Source organism: Polyodon spathula, chromosome 6 (assembly GCF_017654505.1).
Source record: "Polyodon spathula isolate WHYD16114869_AA chromosome 6, ASM1765450v1, whole genome shotgun sequence".
NCBI lineage: Eukaryota > Metazoa > Chordata > Actinopteri > Acipenseriformes > Polyodontidae > Polyodon > Polyodon spathula.
Window position 1 is genome coordinate 6406527 of NC_054539.1, and position 15746 is coordinate 6422272.

Consider the following 15746-nt stretch of genomic DNA (forward strand, 5'->3'; position numbering starts at 1 on the left):
CACGTTGAAATAAATATATATTTCACAGTCCTTATCAATGCAAAAACAGTGTTGCTTAACTGAAGAGCACAGGATATGCGTGCTGTAATTGAGATTTGTCTGCAGTGTTAGATGTTTGATTTTGATTATTTTGTTGTACAAATTCTAGTTCTCAGAGGTTTTTAGATCTGCCGCTGTTTATTCCAATCAAATAGATCTCCATGTACTATTACTGTAGGCAAGGGGGAGATCTGACACCCCTGACACACACACTGCCTGCTAGAAACTATTTCCAGGATTTGCAACCATTAAAGCGTGAAAATAATATTTATAACACTGGTTACAAAAAATCCTGCGAAGGAGTTAAATGCAAAATAAAGTAGAATGTATTTGTGTAGTACTCAAATTAAAATGCACGTTTGCACAGTGGAGCGCTCAGAGAGGAATGTTGATAGATAAACAAGGATGTAGCGGTAAGAGGGGAAATACCCAAACGGCAACCAACAGTGCATAAGAAAGATTTGCAAGAACTGTAACTGGTCCTTCTGCTCAAATTGCACAGTGGCCCCTGCGTACACACGCTTAGCTGACCACTGCCGTATGGATCCCAATGTGATTCGTTTGGAAGAAAAATCAGCATGCCAACACACAAGTCAATTCTGCAATGCTTTATTTCACACAAACCAAGAAAAACACATAAACAATCCCTTAATCCCTGGGCTGTGCAAAAGCGCCCCCTACTTGTGCAACACTAAAAATCCCTCCTGTTAATAAATACCTAAAACCCTCATCAATACCCCCCTCACACCATGCAGTAAATACTGTGTTAATTCACTTTTAAACAGCTAAAAATATGCCTGTTCTGGTTAAAGGAATAAATACATGATAGAATAAATAGACTACAGAACAAACAGGCAGTGATAAACAGGAATATCAAACAGCACGAACCCCAACCAGACCCTTTGCAATAAGGCCACCAATACAGCTTCCCAATAGTTCACTCCAGAATGTCCCCCCACCTGCCCAAACCTAGCCTAACAGTGTGCAATATTCAAGTCAGCTGATACGTGGACTCTCCTAACTATTTATGATTCCAGGCTGCACTCTCCCAGCCACACACAGTCCCGCGCAAGTCTGTCTTTCCTCTTCACAGTTCAACGTGCTTGGCTTGGTTGTGTCTCCTGTAGTCTACGATGGCTTCTCCTCACGGCACTGCCCTTCTGCAAAGGAACGGGAAGCAAGCACAGCCCTTACTGCAGGTAGACCAAACAGTCTCAACTGCATCCCCCTGCTCCTGTCTTTTTACTCACTCAGCTGCCTCTTATAGGGCTCTTGATTAATACTAATAGTATTTTGCTTAATTTAATGCACCTGGGAGAGGTGAACCCAATGTGAACACTGGGAAACTGTAAGTAAGAATACCACTTCTTACAGAACCATACTTTTGCTGTCCGGTCAGCAGTGGTTCTGACCTGACACTGGACCAATTCCCTTAGAACTGGATGTCTGGTCAAAAACCGGACACTTGGAAACACTGGACATAGGATGGACACTTTTAGTCAATTCTGCAGTGCTTTATTTGTCAATGAACCAGTTCACCCCGAGTTTCATCGTTATACACTATTAATGCAAGACGGGGCTATTTAAAAAAAAAAAAAAAAGAGGCTTGTTTACTCTGATACGTTTAAACATCACTATCAGTTACGGTCTGGATTGGTGTTTCTCAAACTTCCCTGTACTGCAACCCCCTTCTAGCAATAAAAATGACTATGCGACCCCACTGCCTTGTGTTATTTCAGAATAGTTAGTATTGAAAAGTAAAACATGCATTGCAAGGCAATATCAACAAAACTAATATTTAGCCATTGGTTATTTTTAATCAACAATACAATCACAAGATTTTTTTTTACAGCCAACAGTAAAATAAATAAATAAATAAAAAGGCCACCAGGCTGCCACAGTTTATGCAATACCAAAAAACAGATTCTTGATCCAGCTTTCAATTTAGTCAGTGAGCGAAAAGACAGATGTCTAGTCCTTGGAGTGACATGTTAAGAATATTCAAGAAATATCTGCTAGATAAGCATCTACAAGCTTTTGGGGTTTTTGTTTTTTTTACTGCTTATTGGAACAGTAAAATAAAGACAATGCTGCAGGATATTCACAGCTCCATCAGTGCACAAGATAGTACTGCAGTAAAGTCAATCCAAAATGATATTGCATATATAAAAACATTGTCCCCCCCCATTCAACTGTGCATACAAGCCTGCAGCCTGATACTTTGTCAGCCCTCCCACATGAAGATGCTGTTGCTTGGCTTGAACAACTACAAGCGTGGATACATTTTAATGGATGGACTGAGTGTGGATTGCAAATTTAAATGTTCCTCTTTTTAAAATGAACTGCTATAAGGCTCCCGAGAGGCGCATCCAATAAAGGCACTCTGCATGCAGTGCAGTATGCGCCCTATAGCCTCGAGATTGCAGTTTCGAATCCAGGCTATGTCACTGCTGACCAGGGATGCCTAGGGGACGGCGCACAATTGGCAGAGCATCACTTGGGCAGGGAGGGCTTAGGTCGGCAGGGGAATCCACGGTTCACTGTGCACCAGCGACCCCTGTGGCCAATAGGGCGCCTGTGGTTCTGCAGTGGAGCCATCAGATCTGTATTGTCTGGTGGCCTCGCTGTGGATTCGCAGTCCAAAAAATGCCGGATTGGCAGGAGCACGTTTTGGAGGACGTGTGTTTCAGTCTCCATTTCCCAAGTAACCAGGGGGCTGCAGCGTTGAACCTGGATACAAATAATAATTGGGCATTCACAATTGGGAAGAAAACTGGGGTAAAAAAAGTGAGAAGCACCAGATTAGAGCCTTTGTGCGTGGGTTACTGCCTCAGTTGCACCCATATGTTGATCAACAAAAAACGCAAACATGGGTGGCCAAGTAGCACGTCTTGCTCAGAAATCATTTTCCATGTACCAGGCAAATAGCATACCAGGTCCAGGCTAATTGCAACTGAAACTTTCACTGTCCCACCGAAAAGAAAGTTGTTACTATTGCTAGAAACAAAGAGACCTCATTGCTTCAAGGTGCTGTTGGTATTGTGACTAGCTCACCTGCCCTGATATCTACTGGTTTGCTCCCAGGTAATGCACTTTCTGAAGTTAAAGACGGAACAGTGTATCACAGATGTTGCAACCTGTTGGTGACCCCATTGTTGTAGCAAAGGACATGAATATTAGCAAGCTTGTATGTCTATCTGCTAAAGATCAACTGCATTTCATGTCTGATGTCCCGAAAATTTTTTCACAGAGTGTGAATGGTGTCTCCTGCAAGCAATAAACCTTGTACAGTCAGCCACCTTCACAGAGATTGGGCTTATCCAGCACACACGTCACTTCTACAGAGAAAAACAAGCTTGCAAACCTCATTGACGCCTATGCTGATGTGTTTGTGGCTGAAGATAATAGACTTGGACAGTGCGACATTCTTAAGCACACAATTGAAGTGGGTTCTAAGCAGCAACCAATTCGGCAATGTGCCTACAAAGTTGGACCAAAGCAAAAACAGATTTTGGAATCCATGATCAAACACATGCTGGACCAGGACATTATAAAGGAATCTACTCATTGTAAACAATCTATTTAAGACTTTTGTTATGTAATACTGCTGTAGCTCAATATTGCCAGAATGTGAGGCACTCAGATTTTGACTTCAGTTGACTTCTTAATATTTATTCAAGTGGTACTCACTAGTGGTGCTCAGATCAGTCATATTTTCACCCGACCCGAACACATTAAGCCTTTGCCCGCACCTGACCCAACCCAATTGAAGTTATATTAATATTCATCCCATCCAGAACCAGGCACAACTATCAGTTTTGTGATCATTATCCTTTTTAACTACTATCTTTTTATAATCACTTTTATAATCCAGGACTGGCAATGGAACATGAAACACGCAATGTGATTGGTCAATCAAGGTTCCAGCTGTCTGTACAGTGGATGGATATGGACAGTTGGAGTCTTGTCACATTTTTGAAATCACTGTGCTCCCTCACAGAATTTAAAGTATCAGTAGCCATCTTGCTTACAGTTACAGATGTACATGAAAGTGAGTGACCAATTACCTGCAAAAAAATCCCAAAGTAGTAAGTAGACATGCCGATTTGGGTGAAGAACAATTAAATGTTAGCTTGCGTAAGTTCAGTAGGCGTGTAGCAAGGGGGTTTCCAATTTCCTGTCAATTAGTTCCTATTTACTATTTAAGCCCTGATCACTTGCACCTTTTGCTGTCTAGCGTTTCGTTTTTGTAGCACACGCTCAGACACCGTCTTTTCGTGTTTCTCCGCTAATCTACACTTCGTTGCCTTTCACTGGAGGTCAATTCTCTGCACAGCGCTCTCAAGATATTATCAAATATTTTCCTACCTGCTCCGATGCTGTTTCTCATCATTCAGCTTCTCCGTTCGGCTGCAGGAGCGCCTGCGTTAGTCCTTCCTGCTCTTTCCAGCCTCCAGCCAGCAACAGCACCGTTCAACCGCAGTTCCATTTCTCATCTCATTCGCGTCTTCATTAGACAAACTGGCCTTCCATTCAAATCTCTAAAACTCCTTCAACAAGACATCGACATTCCCGCCGTCAGCGTTTGCCTTGCCATCGCTCCTATTTAATCCACCATAAAGATCTGTCAGCTGAACATTCCTTCACTCTTCGCTTGCAATCAAGCGCCCCTCCTCCGCTCCCAGAGCCAGCAAAAATTACCGTTCCTTCATGGGATCCTGCCCTGAACTTCTATTGGCTACATTCAACGTTTTAGCAGGCCCCCCCCCAGCCTGATCATGAATGTGAGGGAACTGGTCCTCCTCTGCAGTGGATTCCTACATTCATTCATCTTTCCCTGATATAGTTGCTGCTCCCTCTAAAAATTCTAGAATCATCTTTATTCTTCGGAAAGGCTGCTTCTCCCCCTATGAGGATCTACTCACGGAGACCATCTGCCTCACAGACTTCTTGGCTTTCTCAAAGCTCCGAATTCACAGTTCCCTCAGCTTCTTGCTTCCCCTCAGTGGATATTCGTTTTTATGTGAGCCGTCTTCTATTTCTAACTCCTATTTTCTTATTTCGGCTGAGCACTTCAAAGACAGACCAACCCTGGTGCGGTCAATTCATTCAGCTTTCAAGGACCAAGTCTGCTCTCTGCCCTTTCAGCAACGTCAAGAACAGGCCTCCCTCCTCAACTATTCACCCCATTCCTTCCGTATCGGTGCAGCCACCTCCGCTGCAAGGGCCAGCATCAATCAAAGCCTGATCAAGACCATGGGGCACGGTCCTGTTCTGCAGTGGATTCATCTCCCTCTGACATAGTTGCAGCCCATTCCAAAAAATTGCTAGTATGCCTGAAGTGGGAGCTACCTGTCTGCCGGAGCCACTAGAGGTTTTCTCCTAATTAGCTTCAAGGGTTTTTTTCCTCTCCACTGAGCAGCAAGTATACACATACCACTCTCCTGTTTGTCCCGTTTGTCCTTCTAGTCTTTTGTTTATGTTATGCGCTGGCATGTGCTCTTTTGTTTGTCTCACGGTGTGGGTGATTTAGTGGAGTGCCGGGGGTCCATCCTTTGGGGGGCAAGTGAACTCACTTCCCTGACCTCAGGGCATGGTTTCAGCTAACCCTTGACCTTCAGGGGGGTTCTCACCGTGTGAGTCAGAGCGGACCCCCGGCCACACTCTGTTCTTTCGCAGCTCCTGCACTTATCTTGTCTCAGTTCGGGACGTGGCTACTCATGCTCGAGTCCCATACTAACCTCTATCCCTTTTTCTTATCTCAGGTCCCAGGCAGCATGAAGTCTCAGCCAATTGGGGGTTTAACAAGCACCTCTTTACAGAAGTCTCAGATGCTGGGTACCTCTCCCTCTCTATCTCCTTTCGTGTCCCAGTCTTCCGGGACCATCTTCCTCTGAGGAGCGGCTCCGCGAGTCTTAACCCTCATATATGTTTTCGGTTGCTAGGTCCATCGGCCCTGAGCGTGTCGGCATCGCCGCCCTCAGTCGGTGACCACTTTTGTATCCCGTTTCCGGTTGCTAGGCCTTCGGCCCTGAGCTTGTGTCGGCATCACCGCCCTCAGTCAGTGACCACTTCTGTTTCCTGTCTTTCGGTTGCTAGGTCCGTCGGCCCTGAGGTCGTGTCGGCATCGCCGCCCTCAGTCAGTGACCACTTCTGTATCCTGTCTTCGGTTGCTGGGTCCTTCGCCCCTGAGCTCATGTCGGCATCGCCGCCCTCAGTCAGTGACCACTTTCTGTCCTAGCTTCCATGTCCAGCTTCGCTGGTCTGCTACTAGAGTGGGCCTCGCCTGCTCTTCTATCCTAGGTCCGGTCCTTTCTAGCCGGCACTCTGTCCTACTAACCGCTCCCTTCTGCTTCTTCTGCCCTATCTCTACCCCTATCACTACCCCCAACTCACGCCTCGTGAAATGAACTGGAAGATAGCAAAGCAGAAAAAAGTACTGTCACAGACGGTTCTGGCATGTCCCTTTTGTGCTGTTAAGTCATCAGATCCTTTTGCATGGAAGGCCTTGATTGCAAGGGTGTGCGGTTCTTTGATGGACCCAGATTTAGTTAAAATGTGTTTGTCCATTGACGATCAGGCTTCACCCACACCTGTGAGCAGAAACTGAACCAAGACTGTCACAACTACAGGAAGCAGGCTGATCTTTGGGAAACAAATTGAACATTTGTGAAACTGCAACAAATATTGTAATGACTGTAATGTGTTTTAAAGAATATAAAACCAGTAGAAAATATTATTAGCAGATCTGTGTAAGGCCTGTCGCAGTGTTCGCAGAACCAGCCAGAGCTGAGCCTGACGCAGAGTTCGAATCCTGTTGGGAATGTGCTCAGTTATTAGACATGAATTGGATGATTTAAACTAGCCTGTATTGATTGAAATAACGATATACTCTTTATCAATAATTATAATAATACTGTATATGTTCCTTTTGAAAAGATCTGTTTACTCAGTAGAAAACAACAGATAGGTGTTGTCTGCAGTCTATGAAAGCACCTGCTGGAAGGAGTCAGACTTGGCAGGCTCTTATCATAAGGCCTTGTTAGCATATCCCAGTTTTAAGAGAAAGTAGCCAGTTTCTTTTGTTACTTTACTTTCGGATAACAGAAGGTAGGAGTATTAGAAAATGCTTACAGTCGTGTCTCATACTAATCAACACCAAAAAATTGGCAAAAGGCTAGGCTGTCTTAAAACCTGCTTCAACTGGATTCTGTATGAACAGAGAAAGATTATATTTTAATTTAATATCTCTTTTATATTGATGCATTGCTATAAGGTATAGAAATTATGTTTTAGTCTTAAGAGAGTATATATATATATATATATATATATATATATATATATATATATATATATATATATATATATATATATATAAAATGTGTTCTGGAATTTAGCAGTGAGCTAAATATATCCTAACCATATTTGTATTACTGTATTGAAGTACAAATGCTGTCAAATCTGTAAAAGCAGTGTACCGCCCAGACTGTTTTTTACTTAGGATTTATGGTGGTCTGTGCAACCAACCAATCCAATTTTGAAACCATTTAATAAACTGAAAGAGTACTAACACTGCTCTGATTCATAAAACTTCAAATTAAATGAGTCTGTGTGTTTTTTTTTTTTTAATATTAAAAAGTTGTCTGGACATATAGCCCGCCCAGTGCATGAACAAAACCACTACAGGAGTTTAAAACATCTCTGTCCTCCTTAAATGTGTCCCCTGAGTTTAAGAGTGTGCTCAGAGCATATATATCAATAAAAAGAGTATGTGTGAAAATTCGGACAATAACAAACAAACAACAAAAATTGTCTCACCCCGACTGTCACTTCAAATAATGTATTTTTAGTGGTTTGTAAACACTAAAGAAAAACACAAAAAGACACTTTTGCATATTGTCCATCCCTCTGTGACACAGACCTTGAACAAATTACTGAAACACATCTGTTCTGCTAAACAGTGTCTGCACCTAGTAACAGGAAAAAGAAATAACACGGTCGCGTCTCAACTCCGGGTATTTTTTTCAATGGCAATGTGCACAATATAAAAAATAATGATGTACTTTTTTGTACATGCTTTAATTAAATTACTTTACTCGGCTTAACTTAGTGTGTAATTCAAAGTTAAACATGAGACCACTTTATTGGCTTAAGGATATTTAATTAAAAAAAAAAAAAAAAGATATTTTTTTTGCCCTAAACATGATTTATGCTTTTTTTTACTTCAAATCCACTGTTTGACCTGGATTATAAATGCAATAAGGCCCTTCAGAGTGTCCGTATACATCAAATATACTGACTTCTCAGGGGTTGGAGGAATGAGACAAAGTCATTTAGCTATAAATAATCATTCATTTACATGCATACTAGTGAATCCTCAAAATTAATCTTACTGTTTTCACCAGTTCTAGCTTGTTTCTGAAATTTGGCAATATTAACTTATTTTTTACTTAAGTAATAATAGTTGAAACTTTTTTTTTTAATTCAACAATACCAACTTTTACACTGATAAATGCAAGATTGCTATATAATTCGCTTTTTTTACAGTCTGCAATTTATAATTCAAAATCTGAAATGCTGGGCCATTGGATTTACATTGAAACACTGAAAATCTTACATGCAGGATACATTTGAAAATCGTATTAAATAGGTATCTAGGCAAAACAGTACCTATTGCTCTGACTGTGGCATTGAATGCCTTTCACTGTAAAACTGAGGGGCACCACTGCTCTAGAGCGCAACATTTTACGAACATTTTCAATTTCAGAAGCCATTGTTTTAATAAGGAATTTGCTAGATGTTTTTAATTTTTTTTTTTTTAATTTACAAGGTTAAACTGTGTTGATTACACCATGTGGAAGTTACCTAATTCCATTTCCTTTTTACTGCACACGCCCAGCAGTACACGCACCGTTAATCATAGAATTACAGATAGAAATTTAAGCCAGCAGACTGAAATATACTATTGTTGTTATTATTATTACAATATTTAGAAATATATAGGGTAATTCATTATTTAAAAATGTAATTGTCGACACTTTTTATAGATGTCATTACAAATAGTTGCAAATGAATGTCACACCCAGTCCGACCTGAAGTTTAATTAACTTTAATTAAATTTAATTAACCCAAACCTGCCCGACCCGCGGGCGTCACTAGTACTCACTTTCCACAGCCAGAGGGTGATGTGGAGTATATAAATTAACTTGTTCTTTCTATTCTAATTATGTACTGTCTGTATAATTAAAGTTGGTAGAAATAGAGCATTGTCACTTAGGCCTTTGAATGGTGCAACCTCGCAGGCAGTCTCGTGGGAGTGGTGTGGCGATTGCTCTCAAGATGGACATTGCAAGTTTAAGCTCTAGACAAGAATATAAAGGGGGGTGTCTAAAAGCCTGTGCTGCATACGATTATTACTAGTAAAGACGCTCAAGATGATGAACAGCAATGTTGTCTCGTCTGCATTTCGTGGGTGTTTCACGGAAAGGGTGAACCTTTAAAGCAGAGGAACAGGAACGTGTAAAGCAAGCCGCAATGCTACTTTGCTAGGAAAAGGCATTTTAAGCCATTTAATTTGTTTTATTTTTATTTAAATGTGTTCTTTTGGTTCGGCATTGAATTAAAAAAAATAACCTGGCAATTGAAACTAATAATTTAAACTGTATGAACCCATCTTCCAAAAACTAAAAAAAGCCAACAATGGCCACCAGTCAATCACCTAAGAACACTTGTTGTTATGATGATCAAAAAAAAAAAAAACTGAAAAAAATTCAGCCTTTCATTTTGAAGGAATCGTGGCATTGGCAAAGCCTCCTTGCAGACAGACATACTGGATAGCAGGTAAAGTCAAGTCACTCAACAAATTCCCCACTGTGGTTGTTACAGCTTGTGCATTTCAAGTCAGTACAACAGAGAGCCAGAGATGTAGTGACAACCAATACATTAACATTCAATCAGTTTGATTGCTCTTTGGACTGCTCCCATGGAAACCTTTCCTTTCTCAAAACCTTTCAGCAAGAGGACACTTGGACACTACCAAGTCACAGTCACTTTATAAATGACCTGTGGGTCCAGTATTCGGCAGGTGTCACTATTGAGATACAGTACCCCCAAAAAATGTTTGAGAGGAAAAGAGAAAAAACATATTCAGTATCTCGCAGACTTTATCCAGGTTTGCTGCTTGTTATTCATGTGGACTAGTATTCTCTGGTCTGATGGCTATTTTGCCTCTTTTGTCTGGACTGATAGCTACATGCCCACCTATACATTCTCCTCTTTACTAAACAGAGACCTGCAATAGTGACTAGTTAGACGGGTACAGAACTGCTTTATATACTTTTTAATCTTGAAATCCATTTTATGAACATGTAAAACAATATCACTAATTCACAGTCCACACGCACACACAAAAACTCAATACACTATGTGAAATACCCTTTCCTAAACTAGTGTCAAGGCTGTAGAGGCTTTAGATTATTCATGTTTTCTATGTTTTGATTGACGTTTTGGGGAGAAACCCAATCCTGAAAGAGATTTTTTTCTTTATATATATTAAAAGTCCATCTTACATCCTAGCAAATCCTAGCATTGATGGTTATACATTTAATTAATCATCCATATATTTAAACTAAAGCAACCAGATACTTTGGGACAGGATTAATAATAATTATTATTAATAACCTTGTCTTGAATTAGAATATACTGTACTATACAGCTGTGTAGCCTGTCTATCCGCATTTAGTTGCATCATCCAGGATATCTCTGCTTGAATGTAAACAATGCAAAAATGAAAACTGATCGGTTGCCTTGGTTTCCATTTAATCTACTGTACTTGCAGATCCTACAGCATCTTTTTCTCTATATGCTTTATTTATGTTCTCCATACTTGCCATTGAAAGGAATTATATTGGGCTATAAAGACAAGAAAACAGACTTTTCCAAAACCTAGGTTATCACATTAAAATGAACTGAAACTATTTAACACATGTTGGAATTTGACAAGGCCCTGAAGAAAGGCAATGCTTTTGTTAAATCTTGAAATACAAATATACTGCAGGTTGATAATTTGTTCAGTTTCCGACAGAGCATCATGTTTGCCAAAGTTACTGTTGCTCTGTTTAAACTTTCCCATTTCTTAGAAACTGCAGGATCCAAAAAAGAATTTGCGCTATTTGCTATGGTTTCGTCGTTGTTGTTGTTATTCTGCTTTCTTCTCAAACTAGAGTACAGTTAAAACACCATTAATGTTTAAAAATGAAGTTAAAACACAAGGCTATATAAAAACAAACCTTAAAAATGTTAGTTCTGACATTATGTTTATTTGAACTACTAAATACCAACTTTACTGAATTACTGTGGGATAGAAACAACAAACGGACTTGTACAAGGAGAAATGACAGGAGACTTATTTTCCCTCCATTGTCTGTAGATATTACTGTATAAAACATTTCACATAATATAGAAAAACGGTAATTCCTACCTTTACAAAAATGTACCATTCAGTACCCTAGGAGTTTACCATTAGGTACAGTAGAGCATCAATTATCATAGATCTTTCTGACGATCACATAAAATGTTGTTTTTTTTCAGTTTTGTACAGGTATCAGCGGGATATTGTATACCACAATCTCAATTTTTAAGTAACCTTCAAATCAGAGTGTTCCTTCAAAGTGGTTGGGGTGACCCCTCACATGCCCAGCAGATAACCCAGTGGAACAGCATTTAAATAGACAGCTGTGTAGAAAAGGATTGGCCCCGAAAATTTATGGTATTTTACTAGATCAAACCCCCAACCCGTAAGTGAAACATCAATGTGAGTCAAAATTAGAAACGAAATCTCCCAGAAAGAATGGTACTCCTGTTTAGAAAATTTGAATACAGCCTACCGAGAAATAGGGAATAGGTTCATACAAGCTGAGATACTACACAGAAGGCAATAGACCCCGAAAAAGCATAGGCTTAATATTTCTCCAAATGATAAATGCTGGAGATGTAATGGGGATGTAGGACCAATTATGCACATCATATGGACATGTCCTGTATTAACTAACTGGTAGCAACTTATTTCGCAAGCAGCTTCCTCTTGTCTGAGCTAACACATTTTCAAATAAGGTGGATCATTTTGGCAATTACCACAACTAAACGTATACTTCCGAGATGTTGGAAGAGTGATTCAGCATCTACACTTCAGGATTGGGCTCTAGATATGTCTCAACTTTCCAGTTTTGAAAAATCAAAAATACTATGTTAAATAAAATACCTGCATTTGAATATGTCTGGGGCCCCTTCTTAGATTGGGCATCCAAAACACATTAGGTATACTAAAGACCCTTCTTCGATACAGTACTAGGTGTCAGGGCTGATCTTTGTCACGGACCCAGCTCTCTGGTTGCAGAGTTTTCTACCCTCCTATATAACTGGTTATTGTACGTCCTCTTTTATGAGGTGTTTTTATACTATTATTCATTATGTATTTATTTATTTATTAGTTTCTGTAATTATTTGTGTCCTTGTATTGTGTGTTTTATTTATTTTCCTTTGTTGATCTATATTTTGTGTGTGATTATTGTTATAAAAGTCATCTGGAAAATCAATTAAAAAAAATTGCGTTAAAAAAAAGAGCTTGCATTTTCCGATCTTTGATCAACAGTACAGTATAATCAACCGATCGCACCTGTAATCACGTGATGAATTACGTGTGGTGTATTACGCACACAGCTTCTGCTGATGAAACGGTTACAGATTTAGCTGCCAAAAAAATGACCAGCAGACTGAGGCAAATGAAAGTTACAGAATTATGCAGACCACCAAAACCTTAGATGGAGCATTGTGTGCTTTAAATTGTTGCAGTTAAGCAAATAAAAAATATAAAAAACTCACCTCTTTCTTGATTTTCCTATTATTTCGTCAGTAAGGACTGATATTGAGCAGCTAAGAGCTTGTATTTTATTCATTTCAATTGCACGCTATTACAATGCCTTGACAGCAAGTGCCAAATTCTAGAAACATTTTACTGATTTGTTTGAAGTTTAATGATTCCTAAAGTTCTGTACGGTGTCAAAGTTGTACTGAGTTATATTCTTTGGTGATTTTCAAAGTTTGGTGTATGGTATGTTTAATTACAGTATTTCATTACCTTAACTGTAGGTGTCTTACTGAACTGCATTAATTTAGTGATTTGCAAAGCTTTGCAATTTTGTATGCTTAATGTGACAGAATAGGTAACTAGCTGCATATCGTCAGTAGGTACTTGTGTACTAAGTACTTGTGTATGTTAACTTTATTCAATATATTATTAACGGTACAGTAATTGTTAACTTTGATAGAGGTTTGGAGGAAGAGATTGATTATATTTATAGTATTTCTTCAATTCCATTTGTGGCATGCAAAAATAACATGTAATGAATATCAGTTCAGCAAATATGAAGCTTGCAAGTTACCGAGATACACTGATGTAATTCCATTCATCTGATACAAGCAACAAATAAAAAAAAAATAAAAACAATCTCAAATCAGCACCGCATCTACAAACGCATTCAAGAACGAAAGGATTGCTGGAACATTTGACGTTTGATGCCCAACACGTGACTGCTCATAGGTCGCCGCGCGTGCACGTAGTAGCTTGACGTTTGATTGCCAACACGTGATTGGGCATAGCTCGCCGCGCGTGCACGTACTAGCTGCGTGTGTGAGAGTGTTTGTGTGTATGTTTTTGCCCCCCCACCTCCACACTCCAGCATCGTTGTGAAAGAAGACAAAATAGAAAGCAAGGTGTACATCTGCTCCAAAATTATCTTCGTTTTCAATGAACTATCATCACATTCCTGCGTCCGCCAGCTGACAAACTGCACGTTGTGAAGAGGAAAAGGATTTTGTATTTACACTGTTTTGTATTACATTCCGCTCACCAGAGGTAAATAAGAACCACACTAAATGTTGCGTGTGGGGGACTTTCTGCTTACAATTGAACAATGCACGCCTCTCGGGTCGGTCGCTGTCTTTGGTGCTGAAATTTTTAATGGCTAGGACATCACTGTGCAAACAACAGACTGCCGTTTGTTACCGCGAAACAATCCTTGATTTGTAGTCTTTTAGAGAACGACTGTGTAGTGTAATGCTTTTCAATGGCATGCAAGATGAACACCCCAGCGAACCAGATATCATTAAATAAGCAGCATATTTGCAGTCAAGTGCTTAAATAAGTGATATACGATCTCATATGTTTATGTTTTAGTATTAAACAGCATATAATAATGCTGTGTAATAAACATCACACCGTGTATTACGAATAGCGTATATTGTGTTTATGTCAGCATAGGGTTAGTGTGCCGACCACGTACGAAAATGGAACAAGGGGTTTTGCATTTGTTGCTCGTATCTTTTGCAAACGACCAGGTAAAATGTCACAATACTTAGTTATGAACTCGTGGGAAATATAATATAACTACCAGTTATGTATGATTATAATTACAATTAATATATTTAAAAAGTAGATTTCTATAAAATATTTAAATCACTTGTTAAAAGAAACATATAAAACAGGTGTTTGCAGTTGGGGATTGTTTCCATGGTGAATTTTGAAAGCTCTGTGGTGTTTTTAAATGCGCCTTTTTAAATATTACTATATTAGCGAAGCCATTTATTAAACAAAATAACACTATCTGATGGCGTTTACCTGATTTAAACGCTGAAACCAATATTTTGCTCTCTAGCAGGGGCTGCTTATACTTGTATATCTTCATAATCGCTCACACTTCTCTCCGCAGCGTTTGTCGAGATTCTAGCTGCTGATCAGATTGGGCCATGGCGCAAGGAAATAATTATGGGCAAAGCAGCAACGGGGTGACTGAGGAATCGCCAAACATGCTTGTCTACAGAAAGGTAAGGGGAACTGGGGTTATTGATTTTAAAAGGCTGTACTGCACCAGGCTTCATATTAGTGTGTGTGTGTGTGTGTGTGTGTGTGTGTGTGTGTGTGTGTGTGTGTGTGTGCGCTCTTCACCATACTGTTTTTATTGTGACCTGTTGGCAGTTTGTTTTCAATATGGTTAAAAAGTGGTTGTCAGATTAATTTGTGGCAATGAAACAAGTGCATGATCGAAATAATATTTGATTATTTTTGGCTACATGCAAGGCATATTTGACTGTCCCCTGTCACATTAAACCGATTCATTTAAACATCCAGGTTGTGATGAGCCTATTTTGCTGCCAGTCGGCCAGGGAAATGCTCATCTAAAGGGAAGTACATTCTTAGTCTAGTATTTCAACTGACCCTGAGAAGCACATTTTCAGAAGCTTTGCCTGCAGAACTAGTCAGCTCAATTGTTGTGCCAGGATGCTTAGGGTATAGAAGTTCTATGATTAGTGGACTTTCTTTGAAGACTGTCACAGAGACGGCCGAAGTGGGCGGCGTTAGAACCAGGAAGGAATGAAATACACAAAGACAGATGATGTGAAATGATGATGGCGCTTGCTTGCGCCGGTTTATTGCAAATAAAAGGTTTAAACATGAAAACAGGTACTCTACGCCAAAATAAAAGGTCCCACCAGCACGCAATAGCAATTGTTGTAAATAGTTTATCCTCATCTCTCTCCACTCACCGAACACCCAACCACGAGTGGGTGAAAACATGCTGTTTTTATGCAGCTGTACCGAGACTCGATTGCTAATCAATCATTCAATTGGAGTCTCGGTACAACTGCATGTG

At 39.8% G+C, this 15746-nt stretch overlaps 1 protein-coding gene across 3 annotated transcripts in view; it reads left to right on the forward strand.

Moving 5' to 3' along the window:
• The first annotated feature begins 13732 nt into the window (after positions 1 to 13732).
• LOC121316734 (regulator of G-protein signaling 7) overlaps positions 13733 to 15746 on the forward strand; it is a 124809-nt gene continuing 122795 nt past the window's right edge. For 2 of the 3 annotated variants that reach the window (XM_041251864.1, XM_041251862.1), the window contains exons 1-2: positions 13733 to 13951; positions 14805 to 14919. In XM_041251864.1, the coding sequence (XP_041107798.1) occupies positions 14842 to 14919 (78 nt within the window). In that variant the 5' untranslated portion in view covers positions 13733 to 13951; positions 14805 to 14841. Of the gene's footprint in view, positions 13952 to 14233; positions 14434 to 14804; positions 14920 to 15746 lie in introns of those variants that run through there. The other variant, XM_041251863.1, reaches the window with a different exon arrangement.